Source organism: Marmota flaviventris, chromosome 18 (genome assembly GCF_047511675.1).
Source record: "Marmota flaviventris isolate mMarFla1 chromosome 18, mMarFla1.hap1, whole genome shotgun sequence".
Taxonomy (NCBI): Eukaryota; Metazoa; Chordata; class Mammalia; order Rodentia; family Sciuridae; genus Marmota; species Marmota flaviventris.
The window spans coordinates 2,129,170-2,156,302 of NC_092515.1; the positions used below are offsets into that span (position 1 = coordinate 2,129,170).

General features: G+C 57.7%; 5 protein-coding genes across 5 annotated transcripts; 3 read left to right on the top strand and 2 right to left on the bottom strand.

The window, feature by feature from the left end:
- Positions 1-2,873: 2,873 nt before the first annotated feature.
- Rpl28 (ribosomal protein L28) lies at positions 2,874-5,360 on the bottom strand. Its single transcript, XM_027921264.2, has 5 exons — positions 5,261-5,360; positions 4,835-4,923; positions 4,616-4,739; positions 3,154-3,272; positions 2,874-3,000 (listed from the first exon to the last, which is right to left on the bottom strand). Exons 2-5 carry the CDS (start codon positions 4,913-4,915, stop codon positions 2,911-2,913), a joined length of 414 nt encoding a protein of 137 aa, XP_027777065.1. The 5' UTR covers positions 4,916-4,923; positions 5,261-5,360; the 3' UTR covers positions 2,874-2,910.
- Positions 5,361-6,987: 1,627 nt separating this feature from the next.
- Tmem238 (transmembrane protein 238) lies at positions 6,988-10,479 on the top strand. Its single transcript, XM_027921064.3, has 2 exons — positions 6,988-7,581; positions 10,360-10,479. Exon 1 carries the CDS (start codon positions 7,053-7,055, stop codon positions 7,572-7,574), a length of 522 nt encoding a protein of 173 aa, XP_027776865.2. The 5' UTR covers positions 6,988-7,052; the 3' UTR covers positions 7,575-7,581; positions 10,360-10,479.
- Positions 10,480-11,273: 794 nt separating this feature from the next.
- Positions 11,274-12,315, bottom strand: Tmem190 (transmembrane protein 190). The gene is made up of 5 exons (XM_027921231.2): positions 12,258-12,315; positions 12,133-12,168; positions 11,728-11,853; positions 11,564-11,648; positions 11,274-11,481 (listed from the first exon to the last, which is right to left on the bottom strand). The coding sequence occupies exons 1-5, from the start codon at positions 12,313-12,315 to the stop codon at positions 11,274-11,276; spliced, it is 513 nt and encodes a 170-aa protein (XP_027777032.1).
- A 4,263-nt stretch (positions 12,316-16,578) lies between these two features.
- On the top strand, positions 16,579-19,732 carry Il11 (interleukin 11). The gene is made up of 5 exons (XM_027921065.2): positions 16,579-16,585; positions 17,690-17,862; positions 18,039-18,125; positions 18,212-18,373; positions 19,562-19,732. The coding sequence occupies exons 1-5, from the start codon at positions 16,579-16,581 to the stop codon at positions 19,730-19,732; spliced, it is 600 nt and encodes a 199-aa protein (XP_027776866.1).
- A 1,914-nt stretch (positions 19,733-21,646) lies between these two features.
- Positions 21,647-26,116, top strand: Garin5b (golgi associated RAB2 interactor family member 5B). The gene is made up of 10 exons (XM_034635282.2): positions 21,647-21,796; positions 21,962-22,116; positions 22,190-22,448; positions 22,667-22,691; positions 22,867-22,946; positions 23,030-23,130; positions 23,222-23,274; positions 23,363-23,436; positions 23,881-25,904; positions 26,089-26,116. Exons 1-10 carry the CDS (start codon positions 21,647-21,649, stop codon positions 26,114-26,116), a joined length of 2,949 nt encoding a protein of 982 aa, XP_034491173.2.
- Positions 26,117-27,133: the final 1,017 nt, after the last annotated feature.

The window sequence follows — 27,133 nt, forward strand, 5'->3', positions numbered from 1 at the left end:
TCCACTGGGAGTACTCTGAAATATAGTAGCAAAAACCGGAACTGTCCCCAGTAGGAGTACTGGTGACATGGACCTACACATTTGCTGGTTGAGCACCATCCCTGTGCCAGGAATTGTGCTGGGTGCTGGGGGGGGGGGGGGGCGCAGGCAAGAAGAAAGCCGAGGCATACACTCTCCTCTGTTTCCAGGCAAATGGGGAGACATACTGTGAGCCACATGTCAACAAGATGAGCACAGAGTGCCAAGTGAGGCGGCCTCCACACGGGAGCAAAGCACTGGGCTAGCAGAGGACGCCAAGACACCACAGGTCACACTGTGCTCGACCCATTCATACAAGATGTCTGCTGCCTGCACACGGCAACTGGCAGTTGCCAAAGCTGGAGGGAGGTGGAGGATGGGAATGATGTTTCAAGATGTGGAGTCCTGTTTGCATGATGAAAATGTTCTGGAATTAATGGTTGTGACCACACAACTTTATTATGAATAGACTAAAAATTACTGAATTGTGCACCATAAAAAGGTGAATTTGGGCTAGGCATGGTGGCAATCCCAGCAACTTGAAAGGCCCAAGGAAGATTCCCAAGTTCAAAGCCAGCCTCAGCAAACTAGACTGTATCAAAATAAAAAAGAGAGCTGGGCATGGTGGCACATGCTTATAATCCCAGTGGCTGGGGAAATTGAGGAAGGAAGATTGCAGGTCGAGTCAGCCTCAGCAACTTGGCAAGACCCTGTCTCAAAAAATGAAGCTCTGGGATGGCTCAGTGATTAAGTAACCCTGGGTTCAATCCCTGGTACCAAAAATTAATTAACAAAAAATAAAAGGGTGAATCTTACATTAATTCTGTTGAAAATTTGTTGAGAAAAAAATCTTGGAGCTGGGTGTGATGATGCATGCCTGTAATCCCAGCAGCTCAGGAGGCTGAGGCAGGAGGATCAGAGTTCAAATCCAGCCAGTTAGGATTCTTTAAGCATTTCAGAAAGGTGTCTAGATAAGGAGACACTAAGCAATTTAGTGAGACCCTGTCTCAAAAAATAAAAAGGGCTGGGGATGTGTGCTCAAGTTCAATCTCGGGTATGGAAAAAAAAAAATTTGGCTAAAAACCACACACATTTGCCATCTTTTCATGCATGCCCTTGGGCAGTTCTGCCTCAGCCAGGGTCAGAAGGCTGGCAGAACCTTTGCTGGGTCCTACTCACCAGCACACAGGTAGACAAGTAAGACTGACTGCACCTCAATGCTGAACTGAAGCAAGGGTCTGGGGAGGGCTTTCAAGTTTCATTGGTGTGGAGAGGCCTCACTAGGTGATGTGGCAGAATGAGCCAGTGAGCCACATGCACAGACCAGTGTCAGAGGTGAGGTGAGCCAAGAGGTGGGCCTCCTCAGGCGGGAAGGATGGGAGGTTTAAGCAAGTTCAAGCCACCCAACTCCGACAACAACCCTCTTGGTCTGGGTTAGTGATCTGAGAGGGAAAGGGCAGGGTGTGGCAGCAAGGGTCCAGGAAGACAGCAGGGTTGTCAAGAATCCAGGAGGGTTTTTGAACTGGGTAAGGCTGAAGTAGAGGTTGGGTTGAGCTCTGGAGGTGTCAGCCCTCAAAGGCACATCACAGCCCAAGGACCCCCTTTGTCTGTGGCCAGGGATCTGGGATGTTAGATTCTCGGCTCATGACTGGCACACAGGAAGCATGGCAGGATCAACATGGGTAACATTTTCCCCATTTAGACCTACTCCATTGGTACTGTGGGGCTGACACCTGCCTCACAAGGTGACTGGGGGTACACAAGCACCTACGTAAACATGTGTCTGTGTGCAAATGATCCCTGACTTCCAATGAGTCAACTTTTGATCTTTTTGACTTTTAAGATGGTACAAGTGACATGCACTCAGTACAAACTGTACTTTGAATTTTATTCTTTTCCTGTGTTGGCAACATGCAGTATAACGACTTGGCAGGCTGGGCAGCCACTCAGACCTAATATTACAGTATTCTGCTATACTGCTGAGCTGTGTCACTGGGTAGACACATCTGGACATAATCAAAAGTGGAGACAAGGTTCTGCTTCTCACAGTACACGTTCTAGTATACAGACCATTGATAATTACTAAGCACTTAACTACCTACAGCCCCTGTCCTCAGCTCTTTGGATTCATTAACCCACTTCATTCTGGCAAGGAAGCAGAAGTGGAATAGCCCAGTCAGTGGCAGGACTCTGGCAGCCCATATTCAGTGTGCATGCAGGTCCCGATGTCACAGGTTATAACAAACACTAGGAAGCAAACACACAAAGAGCTGGGGAACCCAGGAGAAACTACATACATCAGTGAAGATCCCTTCAAAGGAGACACTAAGCTGAGACTTGACAAAGAGCCTCCCATTTGGGACCGCCTGTCTTGTCCTCAAGGAGATGGGGCATTTATGAGGCTGGCTGCTGGCCCCCCTACTGGGTAGCCAGTGTGGACTAAATGCCCATCTCCAAGATGGGGCCACATGAGGTAGCCCCCTGCAGCTCAGGCCCAGGACACGCAGGACTCTCTCATCAGAGGACTTCACTCCTGTGGGCCACCAGGTTCCAGGGTCCCAAACCCTACTGTGATACCAAGGACTTAGATTTGGGCTGAGAGCACCATCAGGGCCCACAGCTCCTTGGATGCTACCATTCCAGGCTGGAAGAAACCTCACCCCCACCCCCCAGTTGGGATTCTTTAAGCATTTCAGAAAGGAGTGTCTAGATAAGAGACAAGCAAGCCTTTTTAGGAAACAGTTGCCTGCCCACCTTCCTGCATGTCCAGCCCCGTTTATCCCCTCAGAAAAACACTTGGACACTTAAGAGATTTAGTGAAGCTGCCTGAGTGACAACACAGAGGGCCAAAGAAAGTCAGCTGAGTCTTTATTGCTTTAGAAGGCTTGAGGCTCAAGAGCTCTTAGTGGGGCGCGTCCGCTTCCTCTTCACCATCACAGGCTTCTGGCTGCGCAGGATGGCACTGGCTCTGCGGATGGCAGCCTGAGGGCAAGGGCAGAGTGGGGTTCAGCTAACGGGCTGCCTCCCAGGTCCACGGGGGGCGCGGGTGTCCCTGGGGTGGAGCTCAAAGGAAAGGTCCCTGACCTTCCCAGCCCATGCCTTCCCCCCTTACCCAGAGGCCCTCTGAACACTCACCATACGCAGGTCCGGGCGGTACTTGTTCTTGCGAATCATGTGCCTGATGCTGCTGAGTGTGGCCCGTGCATTCTTATTGATGGTGGTCCGGACATAATTAGTAGCTGGCTTTCGCTGGCCTGGTGAGGGAGTCTGTGGGTCAGTTCAACTGCCTAGGCCCTAGTGTGCCTCCCGGGTAAGAGGATACAATCTCACCCCAAGAGTCAAAGCACCCTTGGCTGTGAGTCTGAGGAAACTACTGCCCAGCCATTCCCCCAGCCTCCAGGACCAGGCCAGCAGACAGCCTGCCTATCCACAAGACACTCAGGCCAAGGGCCCTCAGGGAATGTATACCGACCCCATCTTCACAGTGGTCTGAAATACAGAGGCAACAGGATAAGGACTCTCAAGGCCCCATGTAGCAGAGCTAACTGTTCCTAAGCTAGACCCCATAACCACAATATTCCAGTGTTCCAGGGGCTTCCTTATCTGGCATCAAAAAGATCTTCAAAATTCTTCCAGGCTCTCCCAATACCGTTCATGTGAAAATATCCTTTTCTTGTATCATGAAGCAGCCATCCATCAGGACATAGTTAGAACTAACAAGCCTAGCCAGAATCATGCTGCTGATACTGGGACATAAACAGCTTCCCCAAGACACCAGGCTGTCACCATGCGGATTTTTAGCCCCCAAAAGGCACTCATGTGTTCAACAATTCAAGAGAGGAATCAAAAGTTCTTAGGATGTATGCCTCCAGAATGGTCCTCAGGAGAACTCTGAAGTCCACTAGGGAAATCAACTGGTGACTCCTTGGGCTGCGATGCTCCCGAGAAGAGACACTATCTCCCTCCAGGATGGGCAGGAGTCACTGAGGTCACCAGGCATTGAACCAGAACAGAAGCCAGTCCCACTGAGAACCCAAGGAAAACTCGTTATCTTAAAAACCCCAGGTGGAGGTGGGTATCCCACAGCAGATCCCTGCCTCCCTTGACCTCCCACAAGTACTCTGGGCAAAACAAAACAAAACAAGCCTATCTGCCTGAGAGCACAGTTTAGCAGGGTGGGCTCTTCAGGACCCCTTCTCTTTAGCTCAGCCAGCAGAACTCTGGGATAAATGTCAAACTGATACTTGGACCCAGCGTATCATCTCTACAGGGAAAGAAGAGACAGTTCCTTATTTGTCTCAATTTTCACATCAGTGAGACCAAGACATCACCCCACCTGAATTGTCTTGAGGACATCTGAAAACGTCACACAACTGCACAACCCAGCAACTGAACCGTCTCAACAACCCCCTGAAGCTCGGGTTCTGTTAGTTTCTCTTTACAGGTAAAGAAACAAGATGTGACCTAGCCAGCTCAGATGGGGCAGAGGGGAGGGGCTTCCAGGCACGCTCCATTCCCCAGCAGAACCCGTCCGCTGGCCCGAGGGAAGCACCCCAGTTCCCAGCCCGGGAAGGGGCCCCTATCCGACGACGCTCACCGGATCTGCGCTTCATGACCACCACTACGCCTTTGCCGTCGGCCGCGGGCTCCACGCCCACAGTCTTGCGGTGAATCAGCCCGTTGTAGCGGAAGGAGTTGCGGGCCTTCAGGTTATTGGGCTCCTGGGAAAGGTGCAGGGAATGTCACTGCCGCCAGAGACACGCGGAGGCGGCGCCCCCAACCCTCCCGCGGTGGCCAGCCGCCCCGGCCCACTCACGGTGCTGTACGTCTGCTTATTCCTCTTGATCAGGAAGCTGGAGCAGTTCCGCACGACCATCCACTGCAGGTGCGCGGACATGGTGCAGGCTGCGGAGAAAGCGGGCACGAGCGAGGCGTCAGCCCGAGCAGCAGGCCGGCGCTGGCGCACCGCGCCTCGTCGGCACAGGCACCCTGACCCACGTGCCCACGGGGCAGGCAGAAGCCTCCGTCGGGCGGGGCTGATGACCCCAGGAGGCGGACCGAACGCGGCGGCCGCATCTGTAGGGACCGGGGAGGGGAAGAACGTGACTCCACAACTACGGGCGACAGGGGTGGGGACCGCCAAAGACCCCAGGTGCAAAGAGGGCCAGGCCGGGCAGCTCACACCCCACGGCGAGCGAGAGATGGCGGCCGCGCCGGGGGGGAAAAGAGAGCGCACGCTCACCTCCTCTCGCTACGACGACCGGAGACGGAAAGAGGCACGCTTGGGGCGGAGCCACGCCTTTAATACCGCATACGCATTTCCGCTTCCCCTCGGAGCGCGTACCTGAAGTCGCTGGCCTCCGCTTCCTCCCTCCTTTCGGCCCCGCCTCCGAGGCGGCTCCGGGGCTTTCGGCTATTTCCGCCAACAGTCGCGTACCGCTCGGGAGCCTTCGGAAATCCTCGGGTAAAGAGGAGGAGGCGTGTTCTCGACCGTGGAAAGCCTCGGTTCCGTGGTCGCTCGGAAATTTTCGGAACTCTACGGTGGATTCCGAGTGGATCCAATTCGAGAAACCTCGAGGCCTATTTCTCAAAGACATCACTCCAGTATTGCTCACCCAGCGCTTGGCACTGTGTGCGGCACATAGTGGGCAATAAATAAACTCTTGTGAATTTGAAAGAGTGTGTGATTTAAACATAACCCTGGCGTCTTCGGATTCTAACGCTCTTCTTCGTAGGACCTCGACTATTCCCGATGGGGACACTGAGCCTCGCTCGGGCATTTTCGGAATGTCCGAAGTCGCTCGGAAGGGTCAGCCAGCTGCTTTACCCCAGTCACCCAAGCATGGTTCGGATCTTTTCAGAAACATTCGGTTTCCATTCGGCAACGTTCGGAAGCCTTCGGTTAATCCTTTAGTCCCTCCCAGCAAAAGTACCCCAATCTTCTTGAAATCTAAAATTGCTACCTGGAGTTTGGGGAGAACCTAGACATAACTGTCTCTCAGACTGCCACCCCAGGGGGGAGTGAATTTCCTCTAAGGACTAGTTTGTTTGAAGGAAGGGAGCTTTACATGTGACTGTGTCTGGTTCCCTTTAGTATTCCAGGGCGGTTCGCCTAGGCTCTTGCTTGTGCCTCAATGCCTCCGCCCTAGTTACCCGCATGGGCTCCCTGGAAGCGCATTTCCGTGGACAGAGTCAGGCTGGGGAGCAGGAGCCCTGCCTGATGTGTGTCCTCAGCTTCCCTAGCTAGGCCTGGCCTTGGGGGAGCCCCTTAGGAGACACCTACTAAGGACACCAGGAGTGAAAGTGCCTGTGCCACCTCTATTGCTGCACCTTGACTCGGTTTCTCTGGGAGCTCCTTGAGGGCGGGGACCCTGTCAGGTCCACATCTGTGCCCCTGGCTTCATCCTTCACCGGTAATAAGCCCTGACCTTCGGGCTTGTCCTGCTATGTCCATTAGCACACTCTAGGTCTGATGGATATCAGTCCCTCCAGTGAGGGAGTTCCATCTTTGCGCCTGGGGAAGTCCTCGGTGTCGCTCAGTGTAGGCCTATGCTAGCATGCATGAGGCCTGAGGGTTTGCTCCCCAGCACCAACAAAGGAAAGTGAGAGAAAGCCTCCGCCCTTTCCTCCCTTATGGACGTTCATTTTCTGCATCCCAGAGCTCCTTGGAGTCCGGGGGCCTTAACTGCTCTTGTTTCTGACCCCGGCAGTGTCCACCACGGGGATGTGGGCACTGAAGAGAACAACGCCCTGCTGCCTCCATCGTGGCACCCTGAAGTTCCACCAGGAATTTGCCTGGCGCTCCCTGACGTATGGGACCCTGAGCAGCCATATCCGCGTGCCTGCCGCACCAGCACAGGCCCCTGAGGGTCGGGCTGCACAGGCCCTCAGTCAGGCCCAGGGCCGCCGCGCCCGGCTCGGCTCAGGTGACCCAGCGGGCCCCGGGTCCACCTGGCTCGGGCCCCAGACCCCGCCCCGGGCGGCCGCACCCCGGAACGCTCTCTCCCAGAGCGCGCGGCTAGCAGGGCCAGGCCATGGCGGCGGTGCCGGCGACGTGCGGCTCGCAGGGGGCCCCGCCGGTGACAGGAGCCGCAACAGCGCCAGCCCCTGCGGCCGGCCTGGGCCGCTGCCGCATGGCGCTGCTGCTGGCCGTGGCGCTGGACGTGGCGGGCATGGCGGCGCTGTTGACCGGCGTATTCGCGCAACTGCAGGTGCGCGGCCGCGACTTCGGCGACCTACTCATCTACTCGGGCGCGCTGCTCGTCTTCCTGAGCCTGCTCGGCTGGATCCTCTGGTACACCGGCAACATCGAGATCTCGCGCCAGGAGCTCGAGCGCGACTACGGCCTGCGGCCCTCGGCACTCGCCCGCCTGGCGCGCAAGCTGTCCCGCCGCTGGTCGGCGCCCGCCGCCGGCCGGCGCGCAGCGCCCGGCTCCCTCGGAGCGCGCCGAGCCGCCCGCGCGCCCGGGCCTCCCGCCGCCGGCGCCCGCCGCGTGCGCCTGCAGCTCGCCACGCTCGAGGCCGGGCCGGGGGCTGCAGGCAGTGGCAACGAGTGAGCCCCAGGTGAGCGGAGTCCGGCGGAGACGCGGAGGTGGAAACAGACCAGGAGAGATGGCGACCGCGAGGGGCGAGGGAGACAGGAACCGCAGGAGACGGAGACTGGAGGGGACTGAGGCAGGGTAACAGGAGCCAGAGGGACGGAGACTCAGAGACCGCCGGCGTAGGTGCAGACTTGGCGGGCACGAATGATCCCGGCAACTGGACATGAGTCCGGAGGTGGGGTGGTCAAGGTTAGGCACTCCCAGCCTTCGGAAACACCACCCTCAAGCCGACCCCATTTAATCCTCTCAGTGGATTGGGTGCCTGAGATTACGTGTTATTATCCCCATTCTACAGGGGGTAAACTGAGGTCAATAAAGTTGCCACCTTTGCCCAAGATCATACGACACATAGGTGGAGGAGCCCGAGTTTGCTGACAAGTAGTCCTATGAGAAGGACCAACGGAGGCAGGAGGAGTGAAACCGCCCTTGTTCCCTCCCCTTTCTCCTTTACCTTCTCCCTTATGTAAGGTTCAGTACTATGCCTGGCCCCGGGCATCCCTGGAATGTCAGAACGTATCCCACACGGATGAGGAGGAATTACTACTGTATCCCCTTTCCTAAACACACCAGCTTGCCTGTCGGCCTCTGCTCAAGGACCTGCCGTGGATCTCTCTTGCCCTCTGGTTAAGCCCAGGCCATTTTCTTGCCTTCTCTGCAGTGACCTCTGTGCATTCCCTCTACGTGGGGAGTGTCCTTGCTGTCTGCCCTCTACCCAGAAAACCCCTAGCACATCCTTTAAGCGCCAGCCCCCCTTCTCTGCCAGCTCCTCTGAGTCTTCCTGTTGTCTGAGTTTCCAGTTCTGCTTGGATGACTGTGCTTTGTGTGTTGGCACTGTCTCTACCACTGCCAGGGACTCTTTAAGGGTAAGGCCTGGGTCTTGGTGTCTCTGTTCCTAACATTGCCCAGCAAAAAGTCTGAACCCTGTAAATGTTGGGGCTGGGTAGGTAGGTGGGTTAATAAGTAGATGGGTGAATGCATGAGTTGGTTGATGGATGGGTGTATGGATTGGTTGTTTAGTGGGCAGATGTGGGTGGGTAGATGAATGAGTGGGTGAGTGGTTTAGCTGGATGGGTAGATGGGTGAATGGGTGTGTGGGTGGATGGTTTGAGCTGATGGGTGGTGGATGGATGAATGAGTGGATGGGTTTGCTGATGGGTGGATGAGTGACTACATGTTCCACATGGGAGTCCCATAAAAGATGTGAACCCAGAGATTCTCTCTGATGAGTTAATTTTTCTCATGCATCCAGATTGATACTAGTTATAAACTATTTGTGAGAATTGAGAAAATGGTCATTCACCATATCCTATGCTCTGAGTTCAAATGAATAAGCTAGTTTGAGAAAGAATAGAGCCAAAAGCCTTGCTTCTCACTCAGGAGAGCCCACACTCTTACCTAAATAATCTGTGTCTAGGGCTGGGGTCGTGGCTCAGTGGTAGAGCACTTGCCTCACACATGTGAGGTTCTGGGTTCAATCCTCAGCACCGCATAAAAATAATAAAAAAAATGTTGTGTCTACCTACAACTTCTCTCTCTCTCTCTCTCTCTCTCTCTCTCTCATACACACACATATTTAAAAAAACTGTCAAAAAAAAAGGAAAGGGAAAAAGGAAGGCTAGAGCCAGGCACAGTGCAGTGGTGCACACCTGCAACCCCTGCTACGCTTAGGAGGCTGAGGCAGGAGGATCACAAGCTCAAGGCCAGTCTGTGCAACTTAGTGAGACCCTGTCTCGAATTTTAAGAAAATCAAACGGCTGGGGGATGTAGCCAAATGCTTGTCTAACAGGCATAAGACCCTGGGTTCAATCCCTAGCACCAAAAAATAAAATTTAAAAGGATGAACAACTATATGTGTAAGTAGGGGAAACATGAGCCACTGCAAAATTTGGCATATCATGCAAAACTAACCGTCTATAGTTAAAATGAGCTTTGAAAGTCCTTGACATGGCCCGCAAGGCCACCCCAGCCAGTGGATCTGCACTGCTGGTACTGCCCACCAGAGCCTTAGACCTTGCTGCCTTGAGCCAGGCCCCTCTCAGGAGGAAAGGGAGGCATTCAAACAAGGGCTCCTCCTTCCCTGGGAGGGTGAGGTGCTGCCAGCACATGGAGAGTTGTTTGTTTGGGGGGTCCTCCTGCCCCAGTACTGAGGACTGAGCCCAGGAATACTGTGCCACTGAGCTACATCCCCAGCCCTTTTTATTTTTTGGTTATGAGACAGGGTCTAAGTTGCTGGCCTTGAACGTGCTATTGCACTGCCCCAGCCTCCCCAGTTGCTGGGATCATAGGCGTGTGCCACACCATCGCATCTCCAGCCCAAACTTGAATTTTGACAAAGGACATGCTCTACCTCTATAGCACCCCTATCCCTCTGAGGCCAAAATGAGAAGGGCAGAGCCACCCTCCCACCATTATTTCCCCTGTCTCTATCTCTGCTTTCTTCACCTCTGCTTCTGTCTCCAGGTCCTTTTCTGTCTCTGCGCCTCTGTCACTCTCCTCTGCCTCTCCCTGGTCCTGTGAATTCCAGTGAGCTGAAGGCACACAGAGTCGCACATGCATGCACACACTGGGGTCTGCCGCAGATGGGAGGGATGCAGGAAAGGAGACACAAATGAGCAAGGATGGGCGCCAGCGTGTGAGGGGCTCCCTGCGTCCACCCCTGCCACTGGCTAGGGGGCCCAGGACATTGGGATGGAGAGGAGGCCATCTTGAGCAGTCACTAACCCCACCCTCCCTCCCACAGATGATCTCACCAGTCAGGACACGACTGACTGCGAAGTGCAGCTGCCCCTCCACCGGCCGACCACCAGTGCACCCGTCTGCCCCCAGTGTCCTCACTTGGATAAACAGCTCTACCTTACAATACCACTTGCCTGTTTGGGAGAGGGACTGTGCTCGAGTGGGATGGAAGCCCCTGAGAATCGGGAAGCTCAAAGGCATCAGAGGGCAACGGTGAAGGAAAGGACCTCAAGCCCAGACCCTTGCCTCCGCCTGGCACCCCAAGGAGGCCTGGGTCGTCTCAGAAGCAGACACAGGCACCTTGGGTTTTCAGATGTGTACTGGGGGAAACACGCAAGGCAGACGGTACAGGGGGTCAGGCCAGCCGTGCAGCAGTCTCCCACGGCCGCACACTTCTACAGGAATTTTCACCAGCCAGTGGGGAGCCTGGGAGCCAAAGCTGTCCACTGGGGAAAGCCCATGTTCTGCCGCACTGGTGCCCTGCCCAGCTCAGCCTTGGGGGCGAGCAGCACACAGGGCTGGAGGGGGCACTCGCCAGTCACTCTACTACAGCAGGACAGCTGGGGACACGTTTCCATGGCTGTGTGCGTCCTACCCCACCGTCCTGCTTAGGTGGCCCGCAGCCCCCACTCATCCCGGCTCCACCTCAGGTTCACTGCAGCCCCCTACGCCTGTGCCCCCTCAGCCTAGGGCCACTGAGCTCAGATCTGCCCCACTTCCCCAGAATGCTGTCACTCCAGACCCCCTTCAGCGCACCCCTATGCTCACGGCTCCCAGTCTCAGGTCTGACCCTCAGTCTCCCTCAAGCACATGCACCCTACCCCAGGTTCACACTGAGTCACCTGTTCCCGCAGCCCCCAGAAATGAGACACACACCTATATGCCATATCTATATTGAAGGGTCCCCTGGGGAGGCCCCTAGTCTCCCCCCTCCTCTGTTTCCTCGCCCCCTTCCGTCGCTTCCCCTTCTGTCTCCCCGCCCTCCCCAGGGGTTTGCATGCTGCCTGCAGATGACTTCTTCTCCTTTGACGCTCGGTCCTTGGACAGCAGTGAAACTGTCCTCGACAGGTCGCATTTGCCCTTCAGAAACGGTGGGAGGTGCAGCATGTCCCGGCGCTTGGCCCTCCTGGAGAGGAGGGGACGTGCTCAACCTGGCCACCAGCCTGTGCTTTGGGGGGCAGGTGTCCACCTGAGCCCCGCCTACTCACCAGAACAGGCAGATGACAAGGATCAGGAAGAGCAGGCCACCACAGGTCCAGCCCAGTGCCCACATGTGCTTCCTGCGCATGTTCTCTGCATAAAAGAGGGAGGTTGATGTCCCTGGGCTCCACCACCAGCCCCATGTCCCAGCACCCTCCCCCTGGCCACTCACCATCCGGACGCTGATGGTAGCAGACACCATCTCGGTAGCAGCATCGAAGGCGCAGACAGAGGTTGGGGTTTTCGATGGCCGCCTGACCCCCACAGCTCTCCCTATCCCACACATCTCCCTCACAGCCTGGGGAACCATACCAGGCACAAACTCAGAAAGCTGGCCTCAGGCTAGACAGGGCCCAGCCAGGACGGGCACTGCCTGCCCAGTGTTGGTGTACAGGACCAGGGCCCAGCCTCCTCCTCCAGACCCAGGGTCCAGGCCTTCCTCCCCCAGACCCAGGGTCCAGGTGCCCTCCTCCCTCAGCCCAAGGAGTCTGGACCCCAGCCCTCCTCCCTTTTAGACCCTAAGCTCTAATTTGGGCTCCCTCTCCCTTGGGGTGTCAGGATTTCAGTTCCGGCTCACTCCATGGATAGAAGAATCCCTGGATTCCATTCCCATCTGTGAGAGAAAAGGGTGGTGTCGGGGGCCTGCATGGAGGCCAGGGTGGCCGGCTCCTCAGCCCCTGACCGCCTCATGAGCCCCCTCACCTACTGAGCCCTGCATCAGCAGGAACAGGCCCAACGCTGGGATCCCTGAGCCCACCATGTTACCTCCCAGAGCCCTGGGGCCTCTGTGGGGAATGGCCTTGAAGGTCATCACCAAGCAACAGCCAGCCCCGCCCTGCTGCCCCAAGCCCAGGGTTCTGAGTTCTGTTGCTAGGGAGTCCCCCCAGCCAGGGCTTGGCAGGGAGCGTCCCACTGGCCTTGTCATGTCTGGGCAAGAGGGACTCCATTGGCACCCAGGAGGAAGAGGCGGGTGTGGGGGGCACCTCTGAACTTTTGAGAGCCCCCTTAGGAGCTCCAGAGGGAAGGAGAAGGCGGGCAGGCGCCTAGGGCTGGCTACCTCCCTCTCATCAGCCCACCCAGTACAGAAGGGAGGGTCCGAGGCCTCTGTGCTGCGGAACCCTTCCTCCCTGACCCTGCCGGGGAAGGCAGCCTCTGGGGGCCCAGGCTCAGGAAACCTCGTGGCTAGGGAGTCTGTCCCCTTAGCAACCAGAGGGAGGGGCCTCGGGCACAGGGGAGGAGGGTCTCACTGAGCCCCATTGTTAGGGAAGGTTTCCGCAGCAACCAGGAGACTGGACCTGGAGGCTGGAGCCCTAGCGGGGAGGACCCTAGAGGGCTCCCCAGCTCCAGCCAGAGCTGGCCTTCTCTCCAGGAACCTGTGGCCAGGCATGGGGCTGTCCAGGCCCTGAAGACATGGGGGCTTGAGGGGCTCAGCGGCTGTTAGGTGCCTCAAGAGCAAGGGGCCCATGTCCACCTGAGACTCAGTTTCCCCACCTGTAAAAGGAGAATGTCCACTGGAGACTCTCAAGTGCCACTGCTGTTTTTCCTGTCCACAAGGACCGTCAAGGGGCCAGGTTTCCCACGAGGGGAAGCCAGATTAGGGACTCGGTAGGGACCATGATCCCTAGTTTATCCTGTCTCCGTGACCACTCAGCACAGTGCGGGGGGAACCTCGGTGACTTCTGGTGTTCTGGCTTTGGCCCAGAGCTCCTGAGTCTGAGGAGGAGGGCTGGGGTCCAAACTCCTGGGTCTGAGGAAATAGGGCAGGGGTCTGCACTCCTAGACAAAGGGAGGAGGGCTAGGGTTTGTACTCTTGGTCAGAGGGAGGAGGGCTGGGCCCTGGACTCCTGGTCAGAGGGTGGAGGGGTCCAACTCCAGATCCCATTTCCCAAAAAGCCGCGGGGCTGACTCCTTGTCATACCCATGTCTCCTGTAAACATCCTCCTGGGTGCTGAGTGGGCCCTTGCTGCCTCCGTCAGAGATGACACAGGTCAGAGGGGCTCGGCAGGGGGCCGGGGGTGGGGGTCAGAGGGGTTGTGGGGCTGAGGCCTGGCAGCTGCTGACCATTTCCTGTGTCAACACCATCTGGACCCACTTCCCAATTCCCGGGATTCCTCAGGGATCAAGGAGGGGGTGGGGGGGCGGGGCTGACTGGCCCTGGACCGCGGCTTGGACTGGGGGGCCCAGTTGTCACGGCCCTCACCGCTAATGACAGGTTTGGGCTGCCTCTGTGGCTGGCCTGCCCCGTCACCCCCAGAGGCCAGACAGGACCCCCCAGGGACAGACAGACACACACAGCCTGGGAGCTGCAGTCATCACACGCAGCCAGCGGGACCTCACCCGGGGCCAGCACAGCAAGGACCCCCAGCCCACCCCACAGAGCAGAGGCACCTCCCCCAAGTCTGTGAGCACCTGAGGGCTTCTCCGCCTGCTCCCCAGTCTGTTCCAGACCCCGCCATGCTGGTCTCCCCGGCACCCATCTCTTCCTGTGTCTGGGTCTTACTCTGGCCTTGGTGGCCCCATCTCTATCTGTACTTGCCCTGTCATTTGTCATTCTTGGGGTTCCCCAGGCTGCCTCTAAGTCAGTCTGGTCTCTTGCTATTGTTTCCACAGAAGTAGCCCAAGGTGTCCCCACCCTGCCCTGGGAAGACCCAAGCACAAGGCCACCCTCCTGCAGTTACCTTGAGGGGGTCAAGTCTGATGCCACACCCCCAAGGGTGAGGACCAAGGCAGGACTAGAAACTGATGCCAGCCGGGGACCCCTCATTTGACCCAGATTTGTGACCTTCTCCACAGAGTGCAGAAGGGCCCCAAGTATTCCTCCACCTATCTTCAAACAAGGGTTTAGGGCTTGGACCTGGGTCTGGGGGAGGAGGCTGGGGGTCTGGACCCCTGTGTCTGAGAAGAGGGGGCTGGGGTGCGATTCCTGGATCCCCGTGGGTGGAAGGGCTGGCATTCCCAGATCCCTTGTGTTGCTCCAGGCCTGGCCCCAGGCCCAGTCCCCCATCCCCTCAGGCCAGTCCATCCCCCAGGCTGGTGGCCTGAGTCACCTTGGCTGGCCCTGCCGGTCTGGGGGGGGGCTACGTCAGCTCTCCCCTCACTGACGCAGCTTTGGGCCCCCCACGCTGACTCAGCCGGAAACAGGCCCCCTGAGGGGCGGAGACCCAATGGTCAGAGGCGCGGGTCCCAGTGGGAGCCAGGGCTGGGCAGGGCCCCTGGGGGGCCGTTGAAGGGGTGGCCATGACAGACCTAGAAAGGGAAGAGAAAAAACTTACCTGAGGAGATGAGGTCATGTCCCACTGTGGGGGGCTGTGACCTCATCTCCTGAGAGACCTGAGCAGTTCCCCCAGTGGGGTGGGTGGGGAGGGGGAGCCTCAGCTTTCATTCAAGCCCCAAGTCCCCCCCCCCCCCCCGCAGTGCAGCGTAGTCTGGAGGCCAGCATGGGGGTCTGCAGAGATGTTTGGAAGTCCTTATCCCTGTGCTCAGTGGGATCCCATCTTTCCTTGCCATCTCCATTCTGGGGAGGAGACTCCGGGGGAATTTGGGTTGATGTCTCTGTCTCTCCCTTTTGGGGTTGTGAATCCTGGGCCACCCTGCCCCCCACCCCATTTCTCTGGTGCCACCAACTGCATTGCTATGTTCCCCATGCTGTGTGTCCCTCTCCTGCCTGGACACCTGTCTTGTTCCCATCTCTGTGTGACATCCTTCAGTTCTCCAGCACCTTGGCCCTGCTCTAGGGTGTCCCTGTCCCCCTCGCTCCCTTTCACCCACTCACCACTGTCTGTTGGGCTCATCTCTGTCTCTCTGGACTGTTAGTGAAATGGAGCAACGGCAGTAGCGGTGGTTGACATTTGTCCAGTGCTACTTTGTGCTTTATGTGGGTGGATGAGCTCACATTATCTCTGTGTGGTCAAGGGTGGAGGTGCCCTCATTACCCCTGCTTCACACAGGAGGAAACTGAGGCACAGAGAGCCCGTCTCTGCACAACACCTGGCTCTGTCTCTGGTCTTTTCTAGACCAGTGTCTCCCAGCCTTTGTCATGTCCCCTTGCTGAGTTCCCCCATCTCCACACCCTCTTCTACTCTCTGTCTCCTTGGCTCTGGGTCGCTGCCTGCCCAGTGTCCCGCACTCTCTCTCCTGCAGCTGCCTCCTGTCTGCGGACCTCGAGGTCCTGGTCCTCTTTCCCCTGGACTCTCTGGGAACACGGACAGAGGACTGAGGGTCCCTGCAGTGGTCTTGCCTTTCACACTCTCCTCTGCCTCGTGGCTGATTCCCTCAGGCTCTGGGCGCTCATTCCTGGTGTCCCCTCATTCCTGGTGTCCCCTCATTCCTGGTGTCCCCTCATTCCTGGTGTCTGCTGCATCACAGTTTCCCTGTCTGCTCCCGCCAGCCTCCATTCCCGCCCTGACCTCTCCACCTCCCGGTATGTCTCTCTCCTCTGTCTCCATCTCTGTCCTGGTGCCCCATCTCTCTCTCCGTCCCTGACTCTCCTCGCAGCTCCATCTCCCCAGGCCTGTGGCTTGCCTCTCCTGCCCTTCCTGGTCCAGCCAGACCCCCACCCACAGCGGGCCCCAGCTCTTGAGCCACATGTGTCTGCCCTGGCGGTGGAGGTGGAGGGAGGGGACGCCAATGACCTCACCAGCCCCTCTCCGACCACCCCCCCCCCCTTCACTTTTCAACTTTTCCAACTTTTTCTTCCGTGCCCTCCTCCGAGCAAGGCGGTGTGAGCCCTGCTAGGCAGCCGGCTCGTCTGAATGGAAAAGGCAGGAGGGAGGGTGAGTCAGGATGTGTCAGGCCGCCCTCCCCAGCCGCCTGCCCCCCGCCCGCCCGCCCCGGCCCCCTATATAACCCCCCAGGCGCACACACTCCCTCACTGCCGCGGCCCCTGCTGCTCACACGCACATGCCTCCCCTCCCCAGGCCGCAGCCCAGCTGACCCCCGGGGCTCCCCCGGCAGCGGACAGGGAAGGGTTAAAGGCCCCGGGCTCCCTGCCCCCTGCCTTGGGGAACCCCTGGCCTGTGGGGACATGAACTGTAAGTTGGTTCCAGTTCATGGGATGAGGGGACAGGGAGGGAGGGAGGCACCACCGGCGAGGGAGGGACAGAGGACAGAGGAGAGAGGGAGTCAGAGAAAAAGAATATTCAGAGAAAGTAGGAGCCAAGAGGAGAGATGAGCAGAGAGACAGACGAAAGGGCAAATCAGACAGCAGAGAGGGACAGGCCACACAGGGACAGAGGGACAGATGCTGGGAGGTGATCCCAGAGTCCGGGGACCCCGACGGAGGCTCAGCAGGGAAACTGAGGCAGAGAGTCCTAGAACATGAGAGCAATCCTGGGAGCACGGGTCCCAGGCAGGGGAACAGAGACAGACAGGAGTGCGGAAAGAAGCTCGGAGAGACACAGACTCGGCTGCAGGACAGACGCACGGACAGACCGCCGGCCTGGAAGGGGCGGGAGGATGGACCTCGGCCAGAGGGGACCAGGGGGCGGGCTGGGGGTGTGATAAGGGAGCGCAGCGGGCCGGGGGGCGCTGATTGGCTGGCGATCGCGGGAGTGGGCGGGGCAGCTGGGGGATGGGCAGCCGGCGAGCGCGCGGCCGGAGCCCCCGCGCCCGGAGCGCCCGTCTCTGGCTGTGCGCGTCGCTCGGTACCTCGCCGCCCAGGTGCGCCCGAGTCCTGCCCGGCGCTGCGGCCCAGCCTCCCGCGCCCACTCTGGCGGGCCTAGCTGGGGACCTCGGAGCCCTCCCGGGGGAGGGGTCGGTGCGTCCGGGTCTCACTGCGAGCCCCTGGCTCCTTCCCCTGCTCCCAGCCCGCTGGGCTCCCCGGCCCGGGAGGGGGCAGGTTCTGGCCTGTGCCTCCCCCTCATGCCCCGCCCCGGGGCCCAGATTCCGGCGTCCGGGGGCGGACGGGAGACGCCCGGCCCGTCTACCCGCCCCGGGCCGCGTCTGCTCCGACGGGCGGGGCAGCCAGAGTCAGGGAGGGAGAGGGAAGCCCGCCTGGGCCCTGCGAACTGCCCCCGGGCGCTCCACCCAGAGACTCACGACCTCAGCCCCTCCTTGCGAGAACCCGGAGTGCGGAGCCCACCCTTCCCCTCGGACCCGGGTTCCAGCTTGAGCCTTCTGTGCCCTCCTGCCTTCAGGTGTTTGCCACTTGGTCCTGGTGGTGCTGAGCCTCCGGTTAGATAGAGCTGTTGCCCCTGGGCCACCTCCTGGTCCCCCTCGAGTTCCCCCAGACCCTCGAGCAGACCTGGACAGTGCGGTGCTCCTGACACGCTCCCTCCTGGCAGACACTCGGCAGCTGGCCGCACAGCTGGTAGGAGCCTGAAGGGAATGAGCTGGAGCAGTGACAGATATGAGAGTCACGGGGTGGGGGGGTGTCTTCCAGCATGCCACCTGGAGAGCTTCTAGGCACCCAGCATGGCGGGGACCGAGAGTTTGGGACCAGAGGTGGGGAATATAGGAAGCTGCTCAAAGCCTCTTTCCCACCAGAGAGACAAATTCCCTGCAGAAGGAGACCACAACCTGGAATCCCTGCCCACCTTGGCCATGAGTGCAGGGGCACTGGGAGCACTGCAGGTAAGGACTGGGGTTTGGGGGTCAGGGGGTTGGGGGCTGCACAGGCATGTACCAGCTGTGTCCTGAGGCCCCAACCTGCTTCCCAGCTGCCAGGAGTGCTGACTAGGCTTCGAGCTGATCTGCTCTCCTACCTGCGGCACGTGCAGTGGCTGCGCAGGGCTGGTGGCCCTTCCTTGAAGACCTTGGAACCGGAGCTGGGTGCTCTGCAGGCTCGGCTGGACCGGCTCCTGCGACGGCTGCAGCTCCTGGTATGCCTTAGCTCCCAGATTCTACACCACCCACCCTGATCCTTGAGATCCCTAGAACCTATAGCCCAAGACCTTGAATCCTGAGATACCAGGATCCCAGGCTGACCCTAGAAACCCAGACCCCAAACCTGATCTCTGCTCTGAGACCCTGACCCTGAGACACACAGGGTCCTGTGGTCCTGAGACCCCAGACCCCAAAATACTTCCTCCAAGCCCCAAACTCTCACCCCAAGACCCTGAGCCCCCTCATGTCCCCAGGGTCCCAGACCCTGAGACTGAGACTTCAGAGCCTGTGGTTTTGTTCTGAAGTTAGACCTTGTACTCAGAGAACCCCAAGACCCAAGGTCCCCAGGATTGGGGGAGACTTGAGAACCTAAATCCTTACCCCCAGACTTGGACACCCTAGTCCCAAGGCAGTGACCCTCAAAGTCCCAGCCAGAGCTCCTAACACTGAGCAACCCTGACCCAACCAGCCTTAAGACCAGATTTCAAATACTGAGACCCCAAAGTCTCAAACCTGCAGACCCCAGACCCTGAGCCTGGGACCCCATATCTCTCTTCCATGGTCAAAAATATCTCAGTCTCAGATCTTGATTGTGTAAGACCGTGAGATCTGACCTCCAAAGCCCCAAAGAGACTGGAAGACTTTGGGCCCCAGTTCCTGAACCTGACTCCTAAGACCTCAGACCTTTAATTCTAGCTCCTAGCTCTGAGATCCCAGATTTGAGACCCCAGCCCACCCATGAGTCCCGAATAATGAGTCCCTAAAAATAATAAACCCTGTTTTTAGAATGATGGTCCTAGAGACAATACATCTGAAACTATAGCCCTGAGATCCTGGGCCTGACCCCAGACTTGAGTGCACAGACCCTAGAGACCTAGCTCCAAAATTCCAGACCTGACTACCCCAAGAGGCCCCAGCCCTCACTAGAAAGCACCAGGAGCCCAGCCCCAACTTTACAGACCTCTCTCCCAACCCCCAAAACAGGGTCCTGGAGGCCGACCTTAAGATGACAACCTTTTGACATCAGTCTCAATTTTTTAGTTCCTGGAGACCTTCCTTCCCTAACCCCTCATCTCACATACCAGAGACTGCAAATATGCCCCCAGGCTGCCCCTAAATATCCCCTTTCCCCAGAACTCCACCACATTCCTTACCTTTTTCTCACCTCTGTCCCCTCCTGACAGATGTCCCGCCTGGCCCTGCCCCAGTCGGCCCCAGACCCACCAGCGCCTCCCCTAGCCCCACCTGCCTCAGCCTGGGGAGGCGTCAGGGCGGCTCACGCCATCCTAGGGGGGTTGCACCTGACCCTGGACTGGGCCGTTCGGGGGCTGCTGCTGCTGAAGACTCGGCTATGACCTGGGACCTAAAGCCACCGTCGTCCTTAAAAGCCACATCTTATTTATTTATTTATTTCAGTACTTAGGGTGTGAGGGCAGGGGATGGCCCCTCTCATTACCCACCATAGTTAGATACAGTCCCTCCAGGAGACTTGGGTGGGGGGCATGTGTGCCTTATTTATACTTATTTATTTAAGGAGTCGGGGGTGGGAGGCAGGTGGACTAAGGAGAAGGGAACCAGGATCCTGGATTCTTGGATCGCTAAGAAATCTTTCCACAGTGTCTTCCTGGCTTCTGCCCCTCTGGGCCTGGGCAGGAGTGTATATTATTTATTAAACAATTACTTTTTATGTTATGGTGGGGAGGGGGGAAGGAAGCCTGGGTTTTTATACAAAAATGTGAGAAACCTTTGTGAGACAATGGGGAATTAAACTTGTCATACCTATGCACTTAGAGGTGGATTCTCTTGAGGGCTGGGGGCCTGGATGCTGGGGTCCCTGGTGCAGGGGGAGGCGGAGGTCCTGAGTGGGCAGAGCAGGGGAGGGGAGACTGGTCAGCTACTCAGAGAACTCTAAGGAAACATGGGTCTGGGCCTTGTCTGGCGCCCAGCACTTCAAGGTGTTCAATAAATATTTAATGGAAGGTTCCAGAAGGTTACCCTGTGACTGACAGGACCTGCATGGGGCAGAGCTGCAGGCTGGCGGCTGTTCATTTTGGCATTGCTTCCTATGACAAGTTGGAAATAATTTAGATGCCCAGCCGTGGGGAGATGTTTAACTAGAGCACAGCACCCACAGCATGGAGTGTCTTCTGGCCCCACAGGAGGCTTCAGACAGGGCTGCTGAGACACCCAAAGATGCCCTGTGGCCTGAAACAGCAGGATGCAGAACCACTGAGGGTTTTGCATTTCTCTTTATCTATGGATTTTGAAAAATGCCAGAGGGAAATACACCGAATGTTGACAGTGGCTGGCTAGGTGGAAGTGAGGGATGGGATGCGGGTGACTTTCATTGTTTGCTCTTGTCTGTATTTTCCAGAATTTCTACCATGACTGTATTTTGCATGACACATTTTAAAATAATAATAAACACTATTTTTAGAATGATGGAATGCCAGTCTTACCTTCCCATCCCCCCCAAAACAAAATCTAAATAATAAAGACCATGGGTTGAGCCACAGCCCTGGGCTGTGCTCTGCCTGTGGGCTCTTAGATGGTCCCCCTGGACCCTGGAACATGCCCCACCTCGTAGGTGAGGGAAATTCCTCGCAGTCACACAGCTAAGGGGATGAAACTGATGGTAGTCTGGTTGGACTCATTCCAAAGCTGGCTGGCATCCCACTCTGTACAGCTTGGTGACAGGGACTATTGACGTGGCCCACACACTGTTAGACGTGAGGAAACTGAGGCTCAGCGTGAGTTTGGGTCTTACACAGGGACTAGAGCAGGCCAGGGGCAGAGTGGGCGGGCCTCTCATTCCTTTGGTTAATGGTCCCCTTACAGTAGCCAGACACCCACCCCCAAGGGGCCTTGTTTTGTCACAGGTTTAGCTCTGGAGGGTGCAATGGGTCTGGACCCCACCCTAGGTCTGGGGTTTTGATTCACCCATCCCCACCCTGAAGACTCCAGGTCATACCCCTGGAGGACAGGGCTCCTGAAGAGTTCCCAGGAAGAGTCCCCTGTGTGTCTGTTGAGGTCACAAAGCCCTCCACCAAAGGCTCCTCCCCCAGCTCAGTGCTGTCCACCCCAGCAGGGCCATGGCCACAGCCCTAGTCTCCCGGCCCTGGGGAAGCTCCACTCTCTGTGACCACTGAGCTCCCACCACCCGTGAAGCCCAAGGGGCCCAGGCCAGTGGGCCAGGGTGGAACAGGGGCGTGCTGGGTCCTGGGTCTCAGATCCCTAATTCATACCTCACCCAATGCTCTGCAGGCATCATGAACCGGCTTTGGAACATCCGGCATCCCCAGCAGCACCAGACCCCTCAAAAGTGGGTCCCTATTCTGGGGGAGCTGCAGAAGACCCTCCAGAAGGGCGAGTACCTGCCCCTCCGCCCGCTGCCCATGTTCGAGAGTAACTTTGTCCAGGTCCCCTACTCCCTGTGCTCTGTGGGCTGAGGGGGCAGGAGGGTTGAGACCATTGGTGGGGGTTTAAGAGGGTCGGGGAGTGGGCTGGAAGGGGGCTCAGGCAGAGGGTGCTAGAGGCGTGTTGGAGAAAGGTTGGGTTCCAGCCCCTCTCCCTGGCCACCCCAGGTAACAAATCGTGGGGGCCCCGTGTTCGTGCATCACAGAGCCAATCGGCTGACCATGGGCGTGGCTGCCTCCCTGCCAGGCCTGATGCTGCCCGACATCCTGCTGATTGCTCAGCCCACAGAGGGCAAGGACGCCTCCGGCCTCGTTCTGACCAGGTGCCTTCCTGCCCCCATCCCTGCCACCCCTCCCCCCACCTCCAGCTCTAGCTGGCTGTCTCTGCCTCCCCAGGATGATCCCACTAGACCTTGTCCACCTCTATGTCCATGATCTGTCCTCCTGGCGCCTGAAACTGCGCCTGGTCACTGGCCGCTGCTACTACCTGGAGCTAGACGCCCCCGAGCATGAGGTGGGCTTCCTGTTCAACCGCTGGATCCGCCTCATCAACTTGCTTCGGGAGCCTGCCACCACCTGGGCCCCCAGGACCCTGCAAACACCCCCCCTGGACATGTCCTTGGTCACAGCGCCTGCTTCTACCTGGCACCTCCAGGTGGGGCCCTAACACGCAGATCTCAGGCAGAGAGCTCCAACTCCATGAGGAGCTGGGACCTACTGTCTAAAGTCCCACGGTCCCAGCAAAGGGGCTGGGGTCCATACCACTGGGTCTGAGGGAGGAGGGGCTGGGGATGAGACTGCTGGCTGGGTGGGCCATGGAAGTGTACAACCAGGGCCTGTGACCCCTCCTGACTGCCCCCTCCCTGTCCACAGGAGCAGGCCCACATCAGACAGACAGGTAAGCGGGCTCTGCCATCTGTTAGGCCCTTCTTGATGGGCCAGGTGCCTTCCCTGTGGAAGTGCCAGCACTTGGACTGGGTCCCTACTCTCCCCTGGGTGGGCCCTGCTTGTTCTCCTCAGGGCCTTGTCCCCATGTCCTGTCCTGACCCTCCTTGCTCCACCTCTCTTTCCAGCTCTCTCTCCAGGTGCAATCCCTGAGCCCACTTTTCCTTATAAGATGCTGGCCTCTCAGAAGAAGAAGAAGAAGACCAAGGTGAGCCCACTGGGCAGGCCAGTGGGCCGGGCACTGGGATGGGGCTGCCCTTTCTCTGACTGTCTCCCTCCACCCACTTCCAGGCCCTCAAGCGAAGATTCAAGTCTCAGGCTGTGGGTGACTCCGTGCCTCTCGTCTGGTCACACCTGGATCATGCAGGCAATCAGAAGAAAGCCACAGAGAAGTGGGTGCAGGCTTGTTGCTGGTGGGGGGCAGCACATGGAGCAGGTCTTTGGCTCGGGTTCCACCAAAGTCCCACAATATTGCTCCTACAGGTCCCACCCAGATGTCCATCCTGACAAGTCCAACACCCAAGTCCACATTTCTGGTAGGAGCAACTCCCTTCCTCTGCTCCCTCCCACATGTGGGCCTGGCTCTGCTTCTCTCCAAGGGCTTAGTCCACTTTCTCCCACCAGGAAAGGCCAGTATCACCATCCGCACCATCTTCAGCATCATTTCCAACACCATCAACCAGTCACAGTCCTCTAAGGCCAGCTATACTCCAGGGGACCCTGGGTCTGAGGGAGGAGGCTGGGCCTGGACCCCTGGGTCTGAGGGAGGAGGCTTGGCCTGGACCCCCGGGTCTGAGGGAGGAGGCTGGGCCTGGACCCTGGGTCTGAGGGAGGAGGCTGGGCCTGGACCCTGGGTCTGAGGGAGGAGGCTGGGCCTGGACCCTGGGTCTGAGGGAGGGGGCTGTGCCTGGACTCCTGGGTCTGAGGGAGGGGGCTGGGCCTGGACTCCTGGGTCTGAGGGAGGAGGCTGGGCCTGGACTCCTGGGTCTGAGGGAGGAGGCTGGGCCTGGACCCCTGGGTCTGAGGGAGGGGGCTGGGGGTGGCCCCCTGGGTCTGAGGCCTAGGGGAGGGGAACTCAGGCAGGACTCCTGAGTCTGTGGTCTCTTGTGGCCCTGACCATTCATCCCTCCACCCATCTACAGCCCGGCACATCTGATTCTGATGAGGCCCCAGGCAAGGGAGGTGTGATTAAAAACCCGACCCGCTGTATCTCCAATGAAGGCCCCGATTTCACCTTCCTGGGCTCCTATGAGCACTTAGAGACACTCCTGTGGAAGCAAGACATTGAAGAACTAATGGACCCGGAGTCCAGCACTTTATCCTCTTCCTCCTTGGGTCCATCTCCCTACCCACCACCCATGTACCTCTTTCCAACTTGTATCTCTTTTCCTGAGCCCCGTGACAAGGCCAAGAGCATGGCCTCCCGGCAGGGCCCAAGCCCACCACTCTCCCACAAGGCCATGCCTGCCCCAACCACGGCCCTGAAAGCACCCTTCATCGTAGACCAGTCCCAGAAGGTGCCGGCAATCCCTGCTCCATCCCGGAGGTCCCCAGCAACTCGTGCTCCATTCCGGAAGGCCACAACTGGAGGTGGCCCGTCACAAAAGCTGCCACCTGCGTCAACTATTTCCCGGAAGACCCCAGCCTTGCCTTACCCATCCCGGAAGCCTCCAGCCCTGTATTTCCCTCCCCAGAAGACCCTCCCTTCATCTCAGCAGGCCCTGCCTCCCTCTGCTGTTCCCCCTCCCCCACAGACGGAACCTCTACTCTCACTTCCCCAGTACCAGCCGGCAGTGGGCCCGTCCACCTTGCAGGAGAAGGCCGCTGCCAAGCCAGAAGTGTTGACAGTGGGAATTCCTGGAGGGGACAGGCTGGAGGGAGGCAGGTCTGAAGAGAAGTCCAAGCCTGTGGTCTTCTTGGGAGCCCAGGAGATAAATAAGGTGGAGATGAGGACCCAGATGATGTCTCTGGAGCTACCCTTCACCACAACCAAGAAGGAGTCTGAGGACATTTTGATCAGCAAGGCCCGGGAGCTTACCCTGGATGGCTTCAGGGGCAGAGGAATGTTGGAAGACAGGGCCTACAGGATGAAGGAGGAGTTGACCCTGGATATGCCTGGCATGAAGTCCAAGGAGGTGGAGCATCAGAAGAAATGGATCAAGACCAGGGAGATGGCCATTGAGGGCCCCCCACAGGAGCAGAGCAGGCCCTTTTCCGTGGAGGGGCTGGCGATGGCCAAGCTGATGATCATAGCCAACTCCAAAGAGAAGCACTTGAGACTGCCTGAGGTCTCACTGCCCTCTTGGCTCCCGGTGGCTTCTGGAACATCCACTGTGTCCACAAAGGCCCCCTTGCCCTTCAGTCCCAGCCAGCTGACCTTCATGGATGGGCCACCAGTGATTGTCAGGGAGCAGCCAGAGTCACACACCTGGGTGAAGGAGAACACGCAGAAGAAATGGACTGAGAAGGAACCACCCTGGGACCCAGTGGAGCCTTCTAAGGTGACCCTCTACTCTGTGCCAATCTCTGATGGCCCAAAGATAGTCGATGACCCCCAGGTTCCCATCGCCCTGCCTGCCTCAGGGTGGGAAGACTTGACGTCACAATCTCCCCTGGAAGCAGCCCCCACCTCCAGGAGCCCGGGCTCAGTCAGAATCGTGGACTCCATCAGGTCCCCTGGCTCAGTCAGGACCCGGGGCTCGCTCAAGTCCCCTGGCTCAGTCAGGACCCGGGGCTCGCTCAAGTCCCCTGGCTCAGTCAGGACCCGGGTCTCACTCAGGATGCCTGGCTCAGTCAAGACCCGGGTCTCACTCAGGATGCCTGGCTCAGTCAAGACACCTGGCACAGTCAGTGAGCCCGGCTCAGTCAAGACACCCGCCACAGTCAGCGAGCCTGGCTCAGTCAAGATGCCCACCACAGTCAGCACGCCTGGCTCAGTCAGGGCGCCCGGCTCAGTCAGGGCGCCCGGCTCAGTCAGGACGCCCCAACTGGCCAGGAGAATATCTCAAAAACCTGAAAGCATGCTGAGCCAGCATCCTCTGGCCAAGGCGGGATCATCCTCGGAAATTCTCCGGCCTGTGCTCTTGGAAATTGATGATAGGAGTGATGTGGTCACCAAGGCAGAGATAACAACGGAAGAACAGGGCTCCTTTCACCCATCGCCCAGGTACTTGGGATCAGCTGCTAATGCTTATTGTCACCTCCTTAGTCTGCAGGAGAGTGGGGATCTGTTCCCTGATGTCACCTTAGATAGACTCTATGTTTATGTATATCTGGGTGGTTGTCGCCATGGCCCAGGGCCTGCTGAGCTAACCTGCATCCGTGTTTACTGTGTCTGGGTGTTGTTCTAGGCAGGAGGGATGCAGCATCCAACAGTGAGGGTGAACATGGGGTATGCTGCTGGCACCTAGTGGGCAGGGACAAGTCAGGGACAGCCCCACCATAGTGCAGGTGGCCAGGGAGGCAGTATGGAGCTGGAGTCATTTGTGTAAACACCTGAAGGCCTCTGCTGAGTACCAAGGCAGGAGCAGAGTGCTTGTGTGCACCGAGTGAGTCCAGGAGTCCAGATGTGGGAAATGCAGTCAGGGTCCCATCATACAGAACTTTGCAGAAAAGTTTAAGGATTGTAGCTTTTGATGCTGAATAAACTAGAAGGTTTGGGGCACAAGAGTGGCAGGAACTGGGACTGGGGCTGTAGATCAGTGATCGAGTGCTTGCCTAGCATGTGTGAGGCACTGGGTTTGATCTTCAGCACACATAAAAATAAACAAAGGTATTGTGTCCATCTACAACTAAAAAATATATATTAAAAAAAAAAAAGATGTTGGGTGCGTTGGCACACACCTGTAATTGCAGTGGCTTGGGAGGCTGAAGCAGGAGGATCTTGAGTTCAAAGCCAGCATTAGCAACTTAGTGAGATCCTAAGCAACTCAGTGAGACCTCGTCTCTAAATGCAAAATAGGGCTGGCGATGCAGCTCAGTGGTCAAGTGCCCTGGAGTTCGATCCTCAGTATCCCTCCCTCAAAAAAAAAAAAAATAATAATAATGATAATGGCAGGAACTGATTTACGCTGAAAGGGCTCTCTGGCTAGGGGTATGAATACAGAGGGGCAAGGGTGGGAGCTAAGAGCAGAGGGATCATGGGGATCAAAGAGGCTGGGGAGAAGATTGTGAATTCTGTGCTGCATCTCAATTCTGAGATGGTCAGGGAAGCCATGGGGTAGTAGTTGGATAACATGATTCTGGAATTCAGAGGAAGCAATTTGGGGTGTCACTGCCTATGGAAGGGTCACTGATGGAGGTCACCAGTAAATAGAAATGAAGAGACAGCCCAAGTTGTTAAGAAAAAGAAGAACCAAAGTCAGACAGTAGAATAGCAAAAGGCAGGAGCATCCA

What these genes read in the sequence shown, in the direction of transcription:
- Tmem238 (XM_027921064.3), top strand. Translation starts at nt 7,053, where the DNA reads ATGGCGGCGGTGCCGGCGACGTGCGGCTCGCAGGGGGCCCCGCCGGTG.
- Rpl28 (XM_027921264.2), bottom strand. Translation starts at nt 4,915, where the DNA reads ATGTCCGCGCACCTGCAGTGGATGGTCGTGCGGAACTGCTCCAGCTTC. An exon ending in GGTCATGAAGCGCAGATCCG is followed by an intron (nt 3,273 to 4,615) that starts GTGAGCGTCGTC and finishes CTCCCTCACCAG; the next exon opens with GCCAGCGAAAGCCAGCTACT. An exon ending in ACCGCCCGGACCTGCGTATG is followed by an intron (nt 3,001 to 3,153) that starts GTGAGTGTTCAG and finishes CCTTGCCCTCAG; the next exon opens with GCTGCCATCCGCAGAGCCAG.
- Il11 (XM_027921065.2), top strand. An exon ending in GGGCACTGGGAGCACTGCAG is followed by an intron (nt 18,126 to 18,211) that starts GTAAGGACTGGG and finishes CCTGCTTCCCAG; the next exon opens with CTGCCAGGAGTGCTGACTAG. An exon ending in TGCGACGGCTGCAGCTCCTG is followed by an intron (nt 18,374 to 19,561) that starts GTATGCCTTAGC and finishes CCCTCCTGACAG; the next exon opens with ATGTCCCGCCTGGCCCTGCC.
- Tmem190 (XM_027921231.2), bottom strand. Translation starts at nt 12,315, where the DNA reads ATGGTGGGCTCAGGGATCCCAGCGTTGGGCCTGTTCCTGCTGATGCAG. An exon ending in CTACCATCAGCGTCCGGATG is followed by an intron (nt 11,649 to 11,727) that starts GTGAGTGGCCAG and finishes TCTTTTATGCAG; the next exon opens with AGAACATGCGCAGGAAGCAC. An exon ending in CTTGTCATCTGCCTGTTCTG is followed by an intron (nt 11,482 to 11,563) that starts GTGAGTAGGCGG and finishes CCTCCTCTCCAG; the next exon opens with GAGGGCCAAGCGCCGGGACA.
- Garin5b (XM_034635282.2), top strand. Translation starts at nt 21,647, where the DNA reads ATGAACCGGCTTTGGAACATCCGGCATCCCCAGCAGCACCAGACCCCT. An exon ending in CAGAAGAAAGCCACAGAGAA is followed by an intron (nt 23,131 to 23,221) that starts GTGGGTGCAGGC and finishes TTGCTCCTACAG; the next exon opens with GTCCCACCCAGATGTCCATC. An exon ending in ACCAGTCACAGTCCTCTAAG is followed by an intron (nt 23,437 to 23,880) that starts GCCAGCTATACT and finishes ACCCATCTACAG; the next exon opens with CCCGGCACATCTGATTCTGA.